At 35.2% G+C, this 22,945-nt stretch overlaps 2 protein-coding genes across 2 annotated transcripts in view; both read right to left on the reverse strand.

Moving 5' to 3' along the window:
* The window catches only part of MEP1A (meprin A subunit alpha), a 61,880-nt gene extending 60,909 nt beyond the window's left edge, over positions 1 to 971 (reverse strand). Inside the window, 4 exon segments of the mRNA XM_049764733.1 lie at positions 658 to 708; positions 792 to 825; positions 827 to 880; positions 882 to 971. Coding sequence (XP_049620690.1) covers positions 658 to 708; positions 792 to 825; positions 827 to 880; positions 882 to 971 — 229 coding nt within the window.
* SLC22A3 (solute carrier family 22 member 3) overlaps positions 1 to 22,945 on the reverse strand; it is a 662,601-nt gene that overhangs the window by 271,825 nt on the left and 367,831 nt on the right. The gene's annotated exons all lie outside the window — the stretch shown is intronic.

Here is a 22,945-nt window from a genome sequence, read left to right on the forward strand (position 1 = left end):
TCAAACATCTAGAAGATAAAAGTTTCTCTCTCATTCAAAGTAGGACAAGAGGTAAATAACACATCTTCTCTCTCTTCTTATGAGATTGATGGAATTCCTTAAGAAATGTTTCTGGGGGCAGTAATGCACAGGTAGGATGCTTGCCTTGCATGTGGCTGACCCAGGACAGACTTCGGTTCGATCCCCGGCGTCCCATATGGTCCCCCAGCCACGAGCTATTTCTGAGTGCATAGCCAGGAATAACCCCTGAGCGTCACCAGGTGTGCTCCCCCCAAAAAGAAATGTTTTGGGAGATAAAATGTCAAAAGTAAAATGCCTTTATCTTTAGCAATAGCTGTTAGAGAGTATGACAAATCCTAATAAGGGTTGTTCCATACCCCACTCAAGGTAAGAGTAGGCTTATTCTTTTATTCACATTTTTTCAAGATTCAAACTGGAAAATAAAATTTTTATGAAAAAAAATAATGTATCTCTAGATCCACTGAAATTCACTTAAAAATCTTCTCTAATTCTTATTCTCTTTTCACATTTTTAACTTTTATTAGTCCTGTAATCTCTGATGATGCTCAAACAACTATTTTTCCTCATAAGTTACCCAGTATATTATAATGACGGTAAATTATTTCAAACCATTAATAAGGAAGAAACTGAACCCACCTAAATTTATTTCTGAAATATCCTTCTGTTCATTAAAGTCTGCATCATTTCCTGTTAAAATTTGGAAAAATAGTTTAGTCTTACTGAGCTAAAGAAAGTTCTAAAACATTCTATGCATTATAGTCAACACATACCATTTCCTTTAGGAGGTTGCTTAATCTGGAAGACAATAAATATGTAGATGGTGAAAAATGTATATTATAATAAGCATTTTTAAATATCCAGAAGTGAAGAATTCTACTTACTGTTACAGCTGAAATATGGGCAAAAAGCAAAATCAAACAGAGAATGCAAGTAGAGCTAGTCGAAACCATTGTTGCAAGTGAATAAACTTAGCCAAACACCTTGTGATAAATTCCTTTTGGACCTTGCCCTAGCAATCAGATTAGAAACTTTGACCCTTACATATATACTGAAAAAAGTCATCAAAAAATGTCATTGACCCTTTTGAGGATAGATACTAAGTCTAACATAAATATACAACTTCCACAGATAAGACAAAATGTTGAAAAGTTAATACTGAGATGTACATATAAACTCAATAATATATTTATATAATAGTAATAACTATTATATATAACAAATGATATTTATTTTATAGTGTAAATAATCTATAAAATGATTCTCAAGTATTTGAATAAAAATAATAGTTGTATTTAAATAGAATGATGGACATTCAAAGATCTACATATATGTATTTACTTATAGAATATTCACAAACAAGAAGTCTCAGTTCCATAAATAAATATTTGTTCATGTTAGTCTATAAAGTTAAAATTCAAAGCTAATAAAAATGTTATCATGTTTTTATGATAGTACCTGAAATTCATATGGAAATGTCCAAGAACAGATAAGAAGTTTCTGAAAATGACTGTCAAGAGAAAGGAGCTGCTGTAACAAAATAATCAAGAATTTTTATATAGTTAGAAGAAAAAGTGTGATAGTATCCAAGCACGTAAAGAGATTTCCTGTAAGAAATAAATCACAGAACTAAGGGAAATAGATCTTTTTAATAATTCTGAATACAATAGCATTTCCATAGGCAGGAACAAATTCTTCTTAACTCACTAAAGCTAATTCTCATAGAGTTAAGATTGTAAACATGGAAGCCAAGTTTGAGTACAGCAGATAATGTCCTTGCCTTGCTTGTGACTTACCCATGTTTGATTCCCAGTACCTTATATGGTCCCCTCAGCTCTGCCAGCAGTGATTCCTGAGAACAAAGCCAGGAGTAAAACCTGAGCACTGCCACATATTTTTCTAAAATAAAAATAATTTTAAGTTGTAATTACTCAAATATAAACTTAAAAAATAAATATAGCAAACTAGTTTACTGTTGATAGTAGGAAAAGTCAATTATAAAAATCCTTTAAGTTATAAAGAAAATAATCTCATTACCATTTTAAACTTATTTATGATAAAAGACGCAGAGTAGTTTGTATTTAAATAATTGTATGTCCTATTCATGCCCATATATGCATGCAAATTATTTAAGGATTCAACAAGATAACCTATAAAGTCATAGAAAAGAAAGTATAAGATACTTCACTGTATATATTTAAAAAAATAAGTTAGTCACAGTATATAAGATATTTTTATAAATCATGAAAAAAAGATCTATGAGAAAAATGGGCAAAAAATTTTGAACACACCTACAAATATAAAAATCTAGTACCACCAGGGATGTGATTCAGTGATAAAACACTTGCCTAGCATGCATCAAGTTCAATCTCTAGCACAAAATCCACACTTTCCCCAGCACAGAGTGTAATTATTAGGTATTATCGAGTGTGGTCACCATTGACACCACAACTAGAACATCACCTTTGTCCCTCCCACTGTAAAAACAACAAAAATGTGATTAAGATAAACTCAAATATCAATATCTAAAATGAAAAAAAGAAAGACTAGTAGACATATAAAAACATTTTATTTTGTTTTCTTTTCTTTTGGATTACACCTGGCAAAATCTGTGCTCAGGGGTCTTTCCTGCTGATGATGGCTGGAAGGAAGGAGAAAATTTACTTTGTACTAGTGATTAAACCCTGGTCAGCCACGTGCAAGGCAAACACATTACTTGCTGTATTGTCTTTCTAAAAAACATTTTAAATGTCACAAGTAATCAGGGAAGTATCAAGAACATGCAACAATGAAAAATCACCTCCAGTTTAATTGGCATATATGAATAAGTTTGGCAATAATAAGTGTTCCTGAAGAAACAAAATTTTATACACTGCTGGTGACACAGCAATTTACCAGAATCTGATAAATTAGAATATAGATCCTAAAGAAATTCACACATATGCATAAAAATGTGCCATGAAATATATACTTTGCTGTGGGTTCTTTTTTGTAATAATAAAGATCTAGAAGAATTAGAACAAGCAAGTAATAAAAAATTAGAAAAATTAGTAAAATAAAATAAAAATAATTTTGGAATTTTTTTCAGTAATATGAAGGTAATGCTACACAAAGTTATCTCAAAAAACAAGTTTTGAGGCCAAGGAAATAGTATTGGGGGTGGGTATTTGACTTGCATACAGCCAAACCCAGGTTAGATACCAATATTCCATATGGTTCCTTGAACCCACCAGGAGTGATTTCTACAGTGTAGAGTCACACACTCCTGGGCATGACCCCAAAAAAAAAAAAAATACAAAAACAACATATCAAAAAATGTCTTTATATGTTGTTTAATGATTTCTGGGGTATAAATATTCCTACCAAAAAAAACTTCAAGCTCTTTACATTTTCCCACTGAATGCAGTGTTAGATTATGCACACACACTGACCAGTTCTCAGCAGCTTTTGGTAAGGGAAGATATAAAAGAACCTGGGAGGCATTAACCACTGAAAGCCAGCAGCATTTTTCTCAGTGCTTACTACAACTCATGGACCACATGCTAGGACATGTATCCTGCCTGTCCAGTGTTTGTCCAACTCCTCCTGGCCCTCTGTGCACATATATGCAATGTGCAACACACTCTCAGACACCCCTCCATCTCTCTGTCTCTCAACTTGGGCAGAGGTCTTCAAACTGCTGCCTCCAGACCACAGATGTTCACTTTTTTTTATTTTAAACTATAATCTGGCCATTCAACTGTCTGATGAACAGTGAACTGGCCCATAAAAAAAAATTGGGGATCCCTCATGGCTTGACAGTTCAAATGGTTTAGGTCAGCAGATATCATTTTTCATAATTATAAATTAGTTTAGAGGCCAGACCTATATTTGCATTGTTCATGGATGACACAGATTCAATACTTTTCAGCCCTAATGATTTCCCCCAATAGCCTTCCAGGAGTAATTTCTGAGAGCAGAGCCAGGAATAACTACTGAGTGTGGCGAGGGTGGCCCTAAAATAAAAATAATTTAGAGAAATTTGATGAACATCAACTTAATGTGAATTCTTGAATAAATATTATAACGGGAAGCACAGGAGAATATTATTTTATTTTATATTAGGTATATTTGGGGTCATACCTGGCTGTATTCAGAAAGCCATAGTGATGTTGGTGTTCAAACTGGGGTTGGCCACAAGCAAGCAAGTACACTCTGTTAACTCTCCAGTTCTAGAATATTATTTTAAAAGTAAATTATGAAACGAGTATTCATTAATTCTGAGTATTGGAAGAATGGGGACTAGAACTCTGGATTTGTTTTCTAAGGCAGAGAATACTCTTTCTTTGAAACGGCTCACTATTTTAATCCTCAATATTTAGATTTCAACCAGGCATCTCAGAGGTATTCAATTCTCCTTAACTATTCCTTTCTTATTTGCTTTAAACTCTCTCTTTGTATTTAAATTTATCCAGAAAACAATAAAGTATAAGGATTTTGGAGTTAGATATGAATTTAAATTCCACCTCTCCTTTTAATAAGCTGTGGCATTTTGTTTGTTTGTTTTTTGTTTGTTTGTTTTTGTGTCACACCCAACAGTGCTCAGGGGTTACTCCTGGCTCTACTCTCAGATATCACTCCTGGCAGGCTTGGGGGAGCATATGGGATGCCAGGATTCGAATCACCATCCTTCTGCGTGCAAGGCAAACACCCTACCTCCATGCTATCTCTCCGACTCCAAGCTGTGGCATTTTGAGCACATATTTCTAGGTGATAAACAGTTGTGCTTACCTCATGCATCAAATATAAAGACTCCAGGAAATAATCTATATTCTATATTCTACAATACTTAGAATCAAGGACACAGTCATTTATCCTATCTACACATCTGCCTCTTGGTAAACCACAAACAAGAACAACACAGAGGTTGACACTGTTCTTATCCAATGGAGCTTCTATGATGGGAGAATAAGTTTTCAGCAAACATTTTTTTCAATAGATTTCTATTTATGAGCCTGATTGCAGGTGTTAATTAGTTACTAGTGATTTTCTTAGTAACTTCTTCCAGTTCCAGCATGTCGAGTGAGCAAAGATAGAGTCCTAGTTTTGAAGGGTTTATGATTTTCTTGTAAGAGGTGGGTCATGTCTCGATTGGCCAAAGTCCATGTTTTAGTTTCTGTACCTTTTCCCAGTGTCTGGCACAGAGTAGATAACTCTCTGGTTTCATCTAAAGTGGAGTCACAACCCATTGAAGGCTGAACTAGGAGGGTGGCAAGGTCATCTCACCCCAACACTTCTTAGAATTGTTCCTTGACCTTTGCTTTCTTCACTTTCTCCCTATTTTCAAGACACCTGAGCCTTCTGCTTTACCCATAGTTCTGTGCTGTCAATCATGTATCAGTTAACTACAAGCACATTTCTCTTTGCTCTTCTGGGTGATCAGCATAATCACAGTAATCAAAAGCAATTACACCCATGTTGGCAAACTGTCACTGTTATTATTTAACTGCAGTTGGAGCAGTCTACAACCAGAGACAATAAAGTACAAATAATATGGTTATATTGCAATAAAACTTTATTTACAAATAGAAGCAAGGGATCATAGTTTGCAGGCCTCTAAGTTTTAGAGAATTAACTCACTACAAGTTAGACATTGAAAGAGTGTTAATAATTTAACAGAAGCAGCAACTAAGTTATACATAGATTTTGTTGTGGCTTGGATACTATTTTATAATGTAATTTCTCATCTATTCTTCACAATAACTCTGAATAAGCAACATCATTGCCTTTGTTTTTCCATTTCACAGATCAAGAAATCAAAACTAAGAAAGATTATAATTTGCTCAAAAGCTCCTGACCCATGCACCTGAAATACCTCCTGGGAAGTAGTTTTCCTACTTAACGACTCTTGGGTAGCCCAAAAGTGAGGCCTTTACTGTCAAACTATGCCATGCAGGGTCCCTGGCTCATCATGCTCCACATTCAACTTTACTAAAAAGCCTTAGCCATTATGAAAATAATTCCCAAACTAGAGTCTTTGTAACCCACTAGAGAGCTAGGTAGGGTACAGATTATTAGAGGGTATTATGTCAAGTGAAGTCAGTCAGAAGAAAAGAGGAAAATATGAGAATGAATGATCTCTTACATATGTGGAATATAAAGTAAGATAGTAAAGGAATAACTTGTGGCCAAAGTCAACAGAACCCATGACTTAATCTACAGAACTGAGTTTATAAAGGAGATGAAAAATAAGGAGCGAGTTGAAGGGCTTTGGAACATTGGTGGAGAGAAGTAGACACTCTAGTGAAGTGTATACTGTTAGAAGACTGTAGCATAAAACTCTAACAGTATTATAAACCATGGTGCCTAAAACTAGAGATTCTTAGGCCTAACATTTGGAGTTCTGGTTTATATAAGAGGGTAAGAGGGTAAAATTGTAATTTTAATAATACTTTGATCATACATATACTAAAATAGTTCTGATATGGAACATACTTTGATTAAAGAGCTCAGTGGAATTGATAATTTACACTTTGTGATTTTTAAATAGTCTTCCTGTAATTCCTATTTTATTAGAAACCATATTAAAGCAGTCTATTGTTTCTGGGTGGGGACTCACTATATATTAAGACTTAGGGAGATCTTTAATGCAGAAATATAATTTTGAACATCCCAACACCTTGATTCAAGTTGTAGCTTGAATATCCATATTTTGCATCATTTATTATAAATTATAAATTGTTATAAATTAAAATAAATAAATATCAGTATATTTAGGTAATGGGATTACAATAGTGTTAATTTTAGTATTGATGTACAAAGTTACTGAACACCCTAGCACTGTAGTATCCATAACCCATCTTTTATGGTATGGTGAAGGATTAAACAAGAGACTTCACATTTTTCCAATTCTCTTCCTATTCATGAACCCTCAGAAATCACTGAAAATTAATTTATCTGAAACCAATAAGATTTCCCTCTGACTTGAAGATAATTCTCCTGATCTCTGTTTTTTGATTATTTAAATTATTTTTAGATCTAAATAAATTGTGGTACACTGAAATACTACTCAGATAAAAGAAAATATGAAATAATGAAATTTGCTGCTGAATAGAAGGCATTGTGCTGAGGAAAATCAGTCTGAAGAAGAGGGACAGAAACAGAGAGTGTACGCTCTCATGTAAGATGTAATGAAATTCAGTATGGAAATAATAAATGGTCAAAGGCAATTAGAATCTGAAGTTTGGTCTATAGAATTGAGCTAACTTGAAAGGTGGGAGGGGATAGATGGAAGGGGTAAATGACTGGGATCCTGAGTGAGTATAGTACTCATAAAGAAACATCCACCAGCCACTTCAGGAAAGTAACTCACATTACTGTAGGTGGGGAATGGATAATTTATGAAGGAGAAAGTAAGGTGTGGACTCTGCGTCAGCCAATCAGGTAGGATGTGGGAAGGGAATAAAACAGTGTGTATGCTTCTGTGTTTAGGGAAGAGAGGGTAAAGGGTTTGGGGAAAGCAGGGTGTGTGCTCTGGGTGTTAAAACAAGATGTGTGTTTAAGGTGATTAGCTACAGGAAGGGTTCTTAGGACAATAGTGGAGAGTAACAAATCCTCTGGTGGTGAGTGTGTTTGGAACATTATAATTAACAATAAATAAAAATGGGAGATAAATGAGCTTGTATGTTATTACTTAATAGACTGAAAAGAGAAAGATCAGAAAAGTGGCCTAGTCTGCTAGCTACAAGAACCATTAGAGCCTAAGGGGCCTGGTTGGACCATAGTATCTGGAAAGAAAGACTGAACACATCGGTGGAAATTATTGAGTAATGGGTACACAGAATTTAAATAAAATTTTCTCTGGAGATAAATAAGTTTCTAAAGAGAAAAAAGGTCTAGCTGTTTTCTACTAACAAAGAAAAAAAATCCTAAATAACTAGTGAAGAGTTTGATCCTTTATTCAAGGGAAACCTACATGTATTTAGAGAACCATGACTTACAGGTCATTGTTGGATTTGGAGCAAGAAATAGTGGTAAAGAACCTAAGAAACAGTCACACAGAACAGGTTATGCATTAGGTTATTTAGGAAGATTAGAAGTAGAGAGCTCAGAGTTTATGTGGCATTTGGTAAGAGATCGATTGCATATAGTGTGATTCTGTTCAAGTGTCACATGCACAGGAACATGAAGTTTGCAGTTTTGGCTCATAGGATAGGTTTGTCTCTAATTAGGGCAAAATGTTTATTAAAAAAATACAATTCCTGAAGTTAAGATACAAGAAAACAGTATTAAACTAAATATTAAGTAAAGAATACTTAATTGTTAGCTATGAGTTGTTAGCTATAACCTTTTTGGATCACCTGAGCATTCTTGAAACTTTTTAGAAAGAAATGGCGTTGGAGATAGAAAGGGTAAGGCTTCATTTCTACATTTTTACTTGACCTTGAGAAGTCATTTGACTTTGAGTTTATTTAATAGAAGCAAGCTGATGGCAAAGCATCTATGTAACTTGATCCCGAGAACAAAAGGAACAATTCTCTTAACAAACAACTGGAAATGATATTCCTATTTCCTTTTGAAACCCACAAGATTGTTGTTGGTATAGCTGATTTTTTCTTTAATGCAGTGACCAGCAGTTCTGTTTAAGGTCCATTGTATTACCTTGACACTTCATCAGGGTTCTTGGTCACACAAGAGAAAGTTATTGAGGGGCAAAGATGAGGCACAACTGAAAATTCTATGTGTAACTTGTCAAAGTGAATATAGGCTAGCTAAGAAGTCCTCCTGAGTTGAGAATAGGCCTGTTTTACATTTACATACTGAACCAAACATTTAAAAATAAATGAATCATTTATTTACTAATAGTGGTTAAGGAAACACTATAGTGGCAACTACTTCTCAAAGCAGTACCACATATCCTGCACTAATGAAGACATCTTTGAAGACACTATATGTCAATCAATATCAGTATATTGACACTATATGTCAAGCGATATATCAAGTCTATCAGTCACGGATGCTTGATACTCAGAGTTGGCTAAGTAATTATATATAATAGTATATGAAAACTAGCCCCACTTCATTTATTTTTCAGTGAATTTCTGTGAAAAGTTCTGCCAACTCTCTACAAAATGAATTCCTACCTTGGAGGTTGTTTCTTCTTATCCAAATAACAGCAATTATTATAATAACCAGGTGACTATTGAATACATATTACTAGCACTAGAGAGACTGTGTTAAATTCATTATAGAAGCTATTTCTGTAATTTAGCATCAGAGGCAAACACCCACCAGCCTTATAAAGAAACCAAAGTAAATAAATATATTAGCATTATTATATCCATTTTATTTTATTTTTACTGTGATGTTACAGTTTACCATGGTATTGAAATTGTTTCATACTTGCACTACTGTATTAAGACTCATCCTCCAATGTCCTATGATAACTCCTCTCCTCCCATACCAGCCTTTGCCCCCTAGTTCTAATGATCATGTCTCTGCATTTGTTTTTATAAAAGACTGTCCGATTCCTTACTTTGCTTCTTTATACACTATATATGAATGAAATCAAGGGGCACTAGAACTTGTCTCTACTTTCTTATCCACTTCACTTAGCTTGAAATCCTCCAATTCCATCTAAGTGCATCAAGCTACAAAACTTTAACATTTCTCATAGCTGAGGAATATTCTACTGTGTATATAAAACACCACTTCTTTATCTACTCTACTCATCTGTTGTTGTCCATGTGAGTTGTTTCCAGATCCTGGCTATTGTAAATAATGCTGCAATGAAGATAGTATCTATATGTCCTTTCAATATGTTTTTTTTTGGATCAGATGTTCAGGAAGTAGAATCACTGTCAAGGAAGTTCTATTCATAATTTTTCAAATAGTCTTAAAACATTTTTTTCTGGGGCCGGGCGGTGGCGCTGGAGGTAAGGTGCCTGCCTTACCTGTGCTAGCCTAGGAGACGGACCGCGGTTCGATCCCCCGGCGTCCCATATGGTCCCCCAAGCCAGGAGCGACTTCTGAGCGCATAGCCAGGAGTAACCCCTGAGCGTTACCGGGTGTGGCCCAAAAACCAAAAAAAAAAAAAAAACATTTTTTTTTGAGTAGGCTTAACCTGGTAACATTCTACCACTAGTAAATAAGAGGTATTAAAAAAAATATATATATATATCCCCTCCAGCACTTTACTACTTGCAGACTTTTTGATATAAAGCATTCTCACTCTTGTGATAAGATATCTCATTGTCTTGATTTGCATTTCTCTTAGAATCAGTGTTGATGAATATATTTTATAAACATTTTGACCATATGATATTTTTAGAAAGTTCATATCTTACTCCCGATTTTTGATGAGGTTATTTATATTTTGATTTTTGTTAAGCTTAGAGAGTGCTTTATATATTTTGGATATTAATCATTTCTCTTATGGTGCATGTGAATATGTTCTCCTAATTAATAAAGTGACTTTTTAATGGTTATGTCCTTAATTATTTTGCAAAAGCTTTTCTGCTTGATGTAGTACCATTTATTTTGGCTTTTTTTTTTTTTTATTTTTGGTTCTTGGACCACACTAAGGGTGGTTCAAATGCTTAAAGCTTACATGTAGCTCTGTGCTCATGGAACACTCCTGCCAATGCTCAAGGGACTGTGTACAGTGCTGAATATAAAACCAGGATTGGTTGCATATAAGTCAGGCACTGTGGACTCCGTACTATAAATTAAGCCCATTTCCTTTTGTTTATTTTGCTAATAGAATAAAATATCATTGAAGATTCTTATGAGATTAAAAACTGCATATATTTTCTTCTATGCATTTATACAAACAATTTGATAGCAAACATTTTTAATTAACCTTTGCTTTGAAATAAAATAATATGCAAATCAATGAATAAATTGTAAGCTACCTATACCTCATAAGGATAGAATAAGGTGAGGCCGGGAGAAATAGCACAGTGGTAGGACATTTGCCTTGTATGTAGTCGACCCAGGGCCCTTCCTAGCATTTAACCCAGGTTCAATCCCCGGTATCCCATATAGTCCCCTGAGCTTGCCAGGAGCGATTTCTGATCACAGAGCCAGGAGTAACCCCTAAGCACTGCCAGTTGTGGCTCAAAAAAAAAAAAAAAAAAAAAGAATAGAATAAGGCACACAATAGAATACTGTCACAGTCAACCACTTATTTAGCACTGGAAAAGAAATATTTGATAACAATATGGATAAATTCCACAGCATAAAAATCAGTGAAAAATCATATATAATGCAATTAGTTATTTTTGTTACTTATAGTCTATTAGAAAAGGTAAAAAATGGTATTTAAATCTTGGTAAGCAATTGTCATGAGCCAGGAGTTAGGAGAAGGTTGACCATTAAAGAGCTATAGGAGGGGCCAGAGAGATAGCATAGAGGTAGGGCATTTGCTGTGCATGCAGGAAGACAGTGGTTCAAATCCCGGCATCCCATATGGTCCCCTGAGCTTGCCAGGAGCTATTTCTGAGAGTAGAGCCAGGAGTAACCCCTGAGGGCTGCCAGGTGTGACCCAAAAACCAAAAACCAAAAACCAAAAAAAAACACATGAGGTATAGGAAACTGTTGAGGATTAAGAAAATATATTCTGGGGCCGGAGAGATAGCATGGAGGTAAGGCATTTGCCTTTCATGCAGGAGGTCATCGGTTCGAATCCCGGCGTCCCATATGGTCCCCCATGCCTGCCAGGAACAACTTCTGAGCCTGGAGCCAGGAATAATCCCTGAGCACTGCCGGGTGTGACCCAAAAACCACAAAAAAAAAAAAAAAGAAAAAGAAAGAAAAGAAAATATATTCTATATTTTTTATTGTACTAGTGATTTGGCAACTGCATAAATACCAAAATTCAAGGAATTTTATACAGAATAGGATAATTTTATTTATTTATTTAGGTTTTGGGGTCACATCCAGTGACACTCAGGTGTTATTCCTGGCTATGCACTCAGAAATCACTCCTGACTTGGGGGACCATATGGAATGCTGGCGTATTGAACCCAAGTTCATTTTGGGTCAGCCACATGCAAGGCAAACAAGAATAGGTTAATTTTATTGTGCATAATCTCAATTAAGTTCACTAAAAAAGAGTGAAGGGAATTCTGGGATCCACAACTCATCTCTTTACCTGATAAACCTACTAATGTAGGCAAAACAATGACTGTATATTTGGTTATCCTCTTTTATAACAAAGATCTATTATACTTCTTTTAAGAGAATAAAAGAATTTTAAATATGCAGATGAAAGATCTTAATACAACCATTTGCTTTTGTTTTTGTTTTGTTTTGTTTTTTGGGCCACACCTATTTGATGCTCAAGGGTTACCCCTGGTTAAGCGCTCAGAAATCGTCCCTCAACCATTTGCTTTTTAACATTTTTTTAGGCCACAACTGGCAACGCCCACAACTGGCAATTGCCTCTGTGCTCAGGGAGCAGTCCTGGTGGGGTTTAAGAGACCAGATGTGATGCTCATTATTGAAATGGAACAGTCACTTGGAAATCAAATGCCTAACCTGTTGCATTGTCTCTCCACTGCCTACCATATATTTAATGATATATGACTTAATCGTTGTTATTCCCTCATTGAGGACCAGTGCCTCAATTTTCAAATATCCAGAATGATTTTAAGCATTTTTTAAACGTTTTTGTAGGAAGGGCAGACTCAAATTTTAAGATGGTTCATAGTTCTGGATCAGCATGTTTTAGAGCTCTTAGACCATCTGCTTTGGATTTGGATCATCAAGTGACTGAGCAGATGGAAACATCCTCTTATAAAGCTTTCTGCGATGACCACACATCCCTGTGTAATTAGTAAATCCATGCTGCCTGGATTAAGGATACATCCTGAGGGTGGATCTGTGAAGCTGTGTCACAGACCCAAATAAGCAAGTGATGGTTGACTGGGTGTTTAGCAAAATTTCTTGAGTATCATCTCTTTTTTCTGAAGGAGCAGAAATATTTGTTTCTCAATTCTGAAAGCAATTTATTTTTCTTTTACAGTTCAATATGTCACTAATTTTAAAACTATCCATGCTAAAAAAGAACTTGCACAGCACAGATAATCCAGCTTGACATATTAACCACTAAACCTGTATTTAATTCAGTCATCAGTAAGCACTTGGGCCTATGCTGAATAGAAAAAACGAAAACAGACTATTATATATTACTTGTCCTAAAAGCTGTTAAATTAAAAATATTCTAATATTCAGTCACCAATTTCCTTGAACATTTTTTAGAAAATACATCCCTAACATGAAAGCATATCCAATACAAAATATTTAATATTAAAAAATTAAATAAGTTAAAAGAAAAAATTCTAGAACTATATTTAATCTATATCATTTTAGTCTTTTTATTTTTTATAATATGCAGATTTTTATTCACTTGAATTTTGACCACTGAAGCTTTCATATCACTTAGTTAGAATGTCAACTACTTGCCCTATCTTCTCCTCATTCTATTATTTATCAATCTTTATCCATAAATATTTAGCAATAAACAGTCCCACAGGAAACATTCCTTTTTTTTTTTTTTTTTTTTGGGCCATACCCATTTGACGCTCAGGGGTTACTCCTGGCTATGAGCTCAGAAATCGCTCCTGGCTTGGACGTACCATATGGGATGCCACGGGATCGAACTGTGGTCCTTCCTTGGCTAGCACTTGCAAGGCAGACACCTTACCTCTAGCGCCACCTTCCCCGCCCCAGGAAACATTCTAAGGCTATTAAGAGTCCTCAGCTTTTAAAAAAACTAATGCTTATTAAACTTCCCTTAAATTTATAAATGCATACAAAAATGAACCCTGTAGAAAATATAGCAGGAAATGTTAACCTAAAATTATCTTTTATTGTAGTAATATTAGTTTATAAGAATTTTAATGTATATATATCATCCACCAACAGGTGTACCTGGTATGCAGAGAGTGAAAATGACTGGTGGTCAAATAGCGTCTTTATTAGGACCCCTTCTGCAGTTTATAATCTAGTTTATTACAGATCTTTGTGAGTAGATCCTAGTGGCTATGAGGAGGATAGTTAATCAGGAGAACTGACAAAAAATGGGAACCAAAGCTAAAAGAACAGGAACAAAACTGAAGATGTTCATGCTTCAAGAAGTCAGAAGCCAAATATTAGTATAAGAAAACCAAGATTATTGGACTGTTACAAAAAGAGGAAAAGCCAGATAAAAGAGACAGAAGCCAGATAATTGCATAAGAAAACCAAGAGTGTTAGTCTGCAGCTTGGTTTAATTATAGCAATTATCTTAGAAGATGATTGGATCCATATGGTCATGTGTGCCAGACTCCATATCTTTTCGGGAAGGCTGTTTCTAGGACTGTTGCCCTTTTTTCACAAGCATTCTCATGGATGACCATACCAGGAATGCTGGTATGGGTCATGCCTGGACCCCAACATAAATGTTTATATGTTTTAAGGTTACAATATTAACAATTACCAAAATTTTTCTACCATTAATCCCCCAACACTCTTATAAATCTCACTTCTTTGTAGCCTTAGGACTGGCCTGAGTCTTTTTTTTTTATTTTACTTATTTTTTTTATATAACATATATGCAAAAAATCATCTGGTATTTGTCTTTCTCCTTCTGACTTAATTCACTTGCAGAATTGCAATATTTTATCTTTTCTAATACCTTCTATTACATATATATGCAATATAGATATATAGAGAGAGATATCTATAGAAACATATATACATATATCTATAGAAATATGCATATATCTATAGAAATATATAGATATATCTATAGAAATCTATGCAATATATATCTCTATAGATATAGAGAGAGAAAGATATATATAACATATATAGATATAGCTATAGAAATATAGATAGATCTATTGATAGACAGAAATATATTACACCTGTTTTATCCACTTTAATTATTGGGCATTTGAGTTTTTCCCAATACTTAACTATTAGATATAGTGTTACAACAAAAAAGTAGTGCATATATCTTTTTTTAATTGGTGGTTTTGTACTCGTTGGATAGACACCTTGGAGAATTCTATAATTTCTACAATTCTTGCTATATCATAAGGTATCATTTTTCTTTGTTAAGTTTGTTTTATTTTGTATTGTTTTATAAATACCCATACTGTTCCTGAAATGCTGAAACTATTCACATTGCCACACACTATAAAGATTACACTTTTCTACCAAAGCCATACCAGCTACATCCACAATGAATAGCTGACTTGTCACCAATGACCCAGCTTCACCACTCAACCACTGAGCTCTACAAAGACAGCAAATAAGCCAACCAAAATTCTAGGTATGCCAGCAATTGGACTGACATCTTCAGGACATTTTTGGATTGTGAGCACTATCCTACTCACCTTTTCATAGTTCTGGAAGCTTTGGCAGCCTAACCCATTCCCCACAAAAACTGCAATATTAGCCACAAAGCTTGGAATTCTGAGAACATGTGACCACATATGTACCTGCACAACAATTCCATTTTTTTTCAATACTGTCATCCCAGTAGAAACATTTTAATTTAGACATCAATAGATTCAAAGTCATCTAATGCTCAAAAACAAAACCAATAACAGAAAATCAACTAGCAACAAATATCTTAGTTAAACTTCTGAAAATGAATTAATGATCTCATTGCAAGATACATTAATTTTCATAAATTTTCTTACTGTAGTATTTTAGAAGAAACAGCATAGAATATATTATTTCATGCCTAATGAGGGCTTGGGACTGAGTTGGAATCTGAGGACAGTGGTGAAAAGAATCTTACATTGGTGTGGGATTGGTTTAAAAACAAATGTACTATAAGAAACTATATAATACATGATTTTTAAATAAAGCAATTTATATTTACATTTTTACCTTCACAACCTTGCCATCACTTGTTTTTTCTGGACATTTTCATATAGATGTAAATGATATTTCACTGTACTTTGATTTGCACAATATGATAATGATGATGAATATTTTTATATGTCTGTGGTCAACTGTATATGTTCTGTGATAAAATATCTATTTAGGTTTTCTACCCATTTTTATAAGTTTGAGTGTTTTATGATGTTTATTTTTCATTGAGTATAATATCTATTTTTTAATCATTGTTTCTTTTTTCTTTTATTTCTTCTTTTTTCCATTTGGGGTCATACCCCAAAATGACTCAGGAATCACTCCTGCCATGCACATAGAACCATATGAGCTGAAAGGGATCAAACCCAGGTCAGCCACATGTAAATCAAGCCCCCACCCACACACCCACTGTCCTATCTCTTTAAACCCAAATCATTATTTCTTAAACTGTGTAAAAATTTTTTAGTTTGATGTAATGCCATCTGTTTATTTTTTATTTTGTTTTCCTTGCCAATGGAATCAAATTTTCAAAGAAACCAATAAAGCTAACATTATGCAGCATTTGATTATGTTTTTTTCCGATGTATTTTTGGCTTTGACTCTGACATCCAAGTCTTTATTTTGAGTTAACGTTTCTTCATGGTATGAGAAAGTGATCTAACTTATTCTTTTGCATGTGACTATCAGTTTTTTCAATACTACTTGTTATAGACTTTTCTTTCTTCATTTTATGCTCTTAGTAACTCTAATAATTGAACTGTCTAATATATGAGTTTATTTCTGGGTTTTTCATTCTGTTTCACTGATCTGTGTGTCTGTTTATATTCAATTGCATTGACTACATAACTTTGTAGAAAAACTTAAAATCAGGAAACATATGCCTCCCATCTTCTTTTTACTCAGAAAGGCTTTTGCTATGAAGGGTTTTTATTTTTGCTGTTCCTAAAAATTAGCAATACTTATTCTATTTCCTTGAAAAAATGTCATGGAAATTTTGACAAGAATTGCAATGGCTATGTATATGCTTTTGGAAGTAAGTCATGTTAGCAGTGTTCATTCTTCACATACATGAACACAGAAAATCTTTCCAACTTCTTGTGTTGTTAGCCCCTAGGTTCAGAAAACGGGGGGTGGCATCAGAAGTTAGCACCTCCTCTCCCTTCCCTATATAAATTGGCTTGTGACATTTACAGGGGTCACTTCTTCTGGAAAGCAGTCTTGACTAGCCAGATTGGGGTTTGTATGCAATTTGTTTTGTGTTTTTGATTATGCTCCACGAGATCTCCTGCTACTGAGGTATAAGTATTAAAAAAGAAGTGGGTACCACCCCATGTGTGTGGGTCTCGGGATAGAGAAGCTGCCCAGAGAGCATTTTCATTTTATGTGGGTCCAGAAGAAAGTCCCCAAAATGTCCCATGATCAGATTATAGAGGGAACCAGACCCTGAGGCTAAGGCAGGAGGTCTTGGTTAGCGTTTTGGGAGTGCTATTAAGGATCAGAAGGGCCTTTAAGAGAATGAGCCCAGATTTACTTTCTAGTATAGAAACATCAGTTAAGGCAAATAGGGAGGAACTAGCCAGCAGTTCAACACTGCATTAAGCTACCAGTGTAAGCCCCATCATCAAGCATGGAGTAGAAGGGAGCCTAGGATCAGACTTCCCTAGGAATTGCCGAAGATTTTTTAATATAATTTTTATTTTGATCATAGTGGCTTACATATTGTTGACAACATTATTTTAGGTACATATTTACATAAAATCAGGGGGGATTCCCATCACCAAATTGTCCTCCCTACACCTCCATTTTTGTCCTCCCTCCCATTTCCTCTTCCCTCACCCCCAGGGCAGCTAGAATATGTGGTCCTTTCTGTATCTGACCTACTACTTAGTAGTCTTGCATCTGTTTGGTCTTGATGTCTCCCTTATTTCCCCCTCTAACTGGAGGCAGGACTAGCTAGTTCAAGATGCGTGGTTTTGTTTGAAAAAGAGAAAAGTAATAAACTGGGGTAAGAGTCTAATATGCCGAAAATGGGCAGAATCCTTCTAGGGACTCTCATCAACGATTTGAGAGATGAAGGAGAAAAAGAAGGTGAAACACTCCACCAGTACCAAAAGAAGTGTCAAATATCCAGTGATGACTCCAGCTATATCGATAAGCACGACAAAAAACAAACAAACAGAAAACAAAACAAAACAAAGAAAAACAAACAAACAAAAACAAAACAAAAAAATAAAACACGCCATGGTCTTGAAATAAGAAACATGGCATAGCACATAAAGAAGGAAAAGAAAGAAAGAGAAAAAAATAAGTATAAATGGGGACAACAATTTCAATAATCACACCCAAACAGAGAAATCGACCAAAAATAGATAGGTAAATAAAAATAATAATAATAATAAATGAAGATAAAAAATATTATATAAAAAATAACCAAGGTTTTGTGCTTTTTGTATTTTTGTTTTTTCCCTCCTGCCCTGGCACAGAAATATTGGGGTCACTCGAAAAGGAATTCACTTGGCCTAAGAAATAAGGGGTTTCTCTGTCCTTGGAGTATATTGTCATGGGATCAACTATAGACTCTGTTCAGGATCATTTACTTTCCCGGTGGTGCTTTTGTGGTGTGTGGAAGACTTCTGCTCTGTCCTGGGTGATACAATCAGACCTCTGTGTCTAGAGGTCTCAGTATCTGCACAGATCCTGAGGTGGGACTTATGATGAAGTCAGTCTTTGTGGTTCTAGAGGTTCTGTTCCCTCAGTGTCATTTTAATCCATCTTCTGTGGTTGGTGATCTTGGTCTTTGCGCTGAACCTAGGATGGCACCTAGGATAGCGTCTTTCTTTGTGCTTCCAGAAGCCCCATTCCGTTACAATGGTCTCTGCCAGACTTCCCTAGCAATTGCCGAAGATTTTTGATGTGCATACATCTAGAGCACTCTCTGGACTCCTTAACAGAGGTGGTCCTGCAGAACAGGAGGAGTGGTCTTAAGTTTCTTAAAACAAGGAGGTGGACTGTGTATTGTGCCAGGGGAACATATCGGGGTTATCCAGGGGATGCTGCAGCAGGTGAAAGCCAGTTTGCAGGAACGGGATAAGTAGTGGAAAGATTCTATTTCCTGGTATAAACAATCATTCAGTCAATCACCCCAGAAAATATCCCTGAAGACTGCCCTGGAGGGACCACTATTTATTATTTTTGCAATACCTTTAATAGGTCCTTAAATAATTAATTAGCATACTCTCTTTATTCAGGCATGAATTGGTGCAGTTAAAATGATTGTGCTAAAATCCTAGTTATACCAATAACCAGAGACAGGGACAAGGAACCTTACGGTGAGTCAAGAATTTGACTCAGGTCCATAATTAGAGGAGGGAATGTGGGGCCCTAGCTTTGAAACAGGGGTGGAGGGAACCATTTTGTAAAGAGTCACATGTTGTAAACCTCTTAGGCTTCTCTTTCTCAAGTCTAAGTTTCCATTACCACCATCCTAGGTACCTGGAGATAACAGGTAGCCTATCTGGAAAGGACATGAGGGAGAGGTAGGAAGGTACCCTAGACAACAGTCAATTTTCTTAAAGATCAACAGAAGCTAGAACCTCCTCATCCTGTCCTTATATAAACTAGCTTCTGCATTTGGCGGGGGTCACCTCCTCTGGGAGGTGGGCCTGGATAGCCTTTTTGGGGATTGTGGTTGACAGAATAAAGTCTTTCTTTGTTTTATTTCAATTATGCAGTCTTGTCCTTCAACTCCAGACCCTAATTGTGTCTTCTCTTTCTTTTAACAATGACTTAAGGTTTGTTTATTTGTTTATTTTTGTTTTGGGGGTCACACCTGGCAGCACTCAGGGATTACTCCTGGCTCTGCATTCAGAAATCACTCCTGGCACACTGGTGGGAACCTATGGGATGCCAAGAATCGAACCGGAGTCCATCTGGGGTTGGTCCTATGCAAGGTAAATGCGCTACTGCTGTGCTATATCTCTCCAGCCCCTGACTTATAGTTTCTTTGTTAAATTAATGAATTCCTAAGTACTTAATTCTTTTTGGTACAAGTATAAGTCAGATTAATATTTTTCTATTGCAGTTCATTATTATTCTCTGGAAATGCAAACAATTTTATATTAATTTTATAGCTCCACTATATCTGTATATTATTTCAAATAAATTTTAGTAAAGTCATTAGGTCTTCTATGATACTGACATATCATCTTTAAATAGTAAAATATTTCAATTTGAATGAATTTACTTATCATATATACTCCAGTATAAGCTCAAACTCAAATTCCTTTTATACTCATGTCATACAGGTTATTTGACTCAGTGTGCACGCAGCAAATCAAATGCACATAGTCTCCAGCCGTCTTCTGCCTTCTGCTGGAGGGGACAGTGCTTCAGCTCAGTCAGTCTACAAGTTGCAGCTGAACTGAACTGGATGCCACTGAACTATTTAGCCCACAATATTCTGCACTTTGTATGATACCAACTGCAGTGATGGTATCAGCGAACTCAGTGATGATGACAATGTCTATACTTATAACCCTCGCATCAGACAACTGAAGCTTTGTTTGGACATACGGAGGAGGAGGAGGAGGAGGAGGAATCCAGTGTTGAAGAATTTTAACTTTTGTGGTTTAGCTGGATCACCTGTTAAGCTACGGTTTTCTGCACTTTATTTAAAGTTAAAGTTATTGTTGTTAGTTTAGAGTTTTTCTTTAGCAATAAATATTGAAAAAGATTTAACCTACTGATTCCTCAATTATTGTAATTTTTGGGGTATTTATTTTTATTTTTGAAATTTACCAGTGATGGCTGTTTTTTCCACCTCAGCTTATACTCAAGTCACTAAGTTTTCCAAGATTTTAGGGTAAAATTAAGGGTGGATCGGCTTATACTCGAGCAAATACTGTCATTTTTTTTTTATCATGTTAGATAGGACTTACAATACTTTGGTTGAAATATTTGTAAGAGTAGACATCTTGCTCCTACCCTTAAAGGGAAATATTTGAACTTTTTGTAATCAAATTTTAGGAGTAGGTTTGTCATGCATATCTTATGCTAAGATATATTCCTTCTATCCCTATTTTTCTGAGAATGTTTAAGTGAATGTTAAGACCTACCAAGGCCTCTTTACCTCTTCTGAGATTTCTACTGATACGATTTTTATCTTTCATTTATTTTACTGTGTATTAGATTAATTCATGTTTATGTTGAACCATCCTTGCATCTCTAAAATAAATCCCAATTGGTCTTGATGGGATAAAAAATTAATAAGATGAGATTAAAATAAACATTTTAATAATTTCTTAATTCAGTAAATGTTCATTTTAGCCTCACTACCTAAAAAATTACAACTAACATCTTAACGTATGTCCTAAATGTTCTGTATGCCCTTTTCTTCATAATAATGTTGCATAGGTTTATATCCTGACTTCTAAATTTTCCTCATATATAGATATTCCTCAACAAGCCACCTTTCAGTGACAATCTAAAATTTTACTGAATGTTTATACAGGTTTTAACTAACCAAGCTTTTATAATGGTATAGAAATTACTTTCATTGATTTTGCTTTGTGCTAGCAATGCAATAGTATCTTTGCAGTTACAATTGTATGTGTTTCAAATTATTGCTTTAGAACAAATTCCAATAAGTCCAATTGCTGAGTCAAAATGTACTGAGCTTTTTATTTTTTAAGAATGCAAATAAAGGGGCCGGGAAGGTGGCGCTAGAGGTAAGGTGTCTGCCTTACAAGCGCTAGCCGAGGAACGGACCGCGGTTCGATCCCCCGGCGTCCCATATGGTCCCCCCAAGCCAGGGGCGATTTCTGAGCACATAGCCAGGAGTAACCCCTGAGCGTCAAACGGGTGTGGCCCAAAAACCAAAAAAAAAAAAAAAAAAAAAAAAAGAATGCAAATAAAAATGATCTTCAACTTCTCCATCCTCTGATGGCACGTCACAAAAAGGTAAAGGTTATTTGAAGGCCTTTAGTTGAAGACTTTGAAATTCAGATATTAACTCATTGGGAGGTGTATGGAATTTGGATCCCAACTCTGCTGGTGCTCACTGTATCTGGCATCTGGCTCTGTGTTCAGGAGTGACCACTAGTAGTGCTAAAACTGGGCTTGGAAACATGTAAAATAGGCGCCTTAGACCTTGTACTATCCTTTTGGTCCCAGAAACTATCTTTAAATTTTTAAATTTTTTCAGGCACCATAATTTACAATACTGTCAATTACCCTCATCAAAATATCTTTTCTTTCAACTTATCCCTCTTTTACCATCCCCACCCTCCTGGTAAGCATATTTCTGTAGACCATTTTTAAAATATTTTTTGCCTATGGCCATTTGTTATTTCCTTACTATGTTTACTTATGTCTGACATATGAGAAAGGTCATTTTGTAACTTTCCTGCTCCTTCTGACATACTTCACTCAGCATGCTCAGTTTCATCACTCAGTTTTCATTCACTCAGTTTCATCCACATAGGAATAAGTTTCATGATTTTGACTCTTATAGCCAAGAAGTAAAGAATTTAATTATTTGAAGGAGAAACAATGCCAGTGCACTCTAGTTTGGTTGCTAGAAAAAGGCAGCATAAACATGGGAAATATTTAAACTAAAACCATAGATCAAACAATGACCATTCTTTTTTAGATCTTATAATACAAGTGATAGTACATTTATCATTAACAAAATATATAATCTTTTTCTCATTGTCCTTTCAAATGAGATTGTGGTGACAAACATAACAACTGTAGCAGGTCTCTTGGGAGTAAAGAAATCCATTTTCTGAAATCTATAGACGGACAACATATGTAGTCTGAGGCAGTTTTTAAGCATCATTACATCACTTGCTCTTCATACAATGATGTATGCTATGAGCTAAGTATTGATGTTTTCTGATTTCTCTTTTTTGCCACCAAATTCCTGTGTTAAAGTTTTATTCCTGTCTCCTTCCCACTAATCACCCCACCCCCACCCCAAATCCAGGAGTAGGAAATTGTAAATATTTGAGGACCTGCTAAAGAAGTAATTAAGGTTAAATGAGATCCAAAGGGTAGTATCCTGATCCTTAAAAGA

The sequence above is a fragment of the Suncus etruscus genome, chromosome 18, assembly GCF_024139225.1.
Source record: "Suncus etruscus isolate mSunEtr1 chromosome 18, mSunEtr1.pri.cur, whole genome shotgun sequence".
In the NCBI taxonomy this organism is placed as follows: Eukaryota; Metazoa; Chordata; class Mammalia; order Eulipotyphla; family Soricidae; genus Suncus; species Suncus etruscus.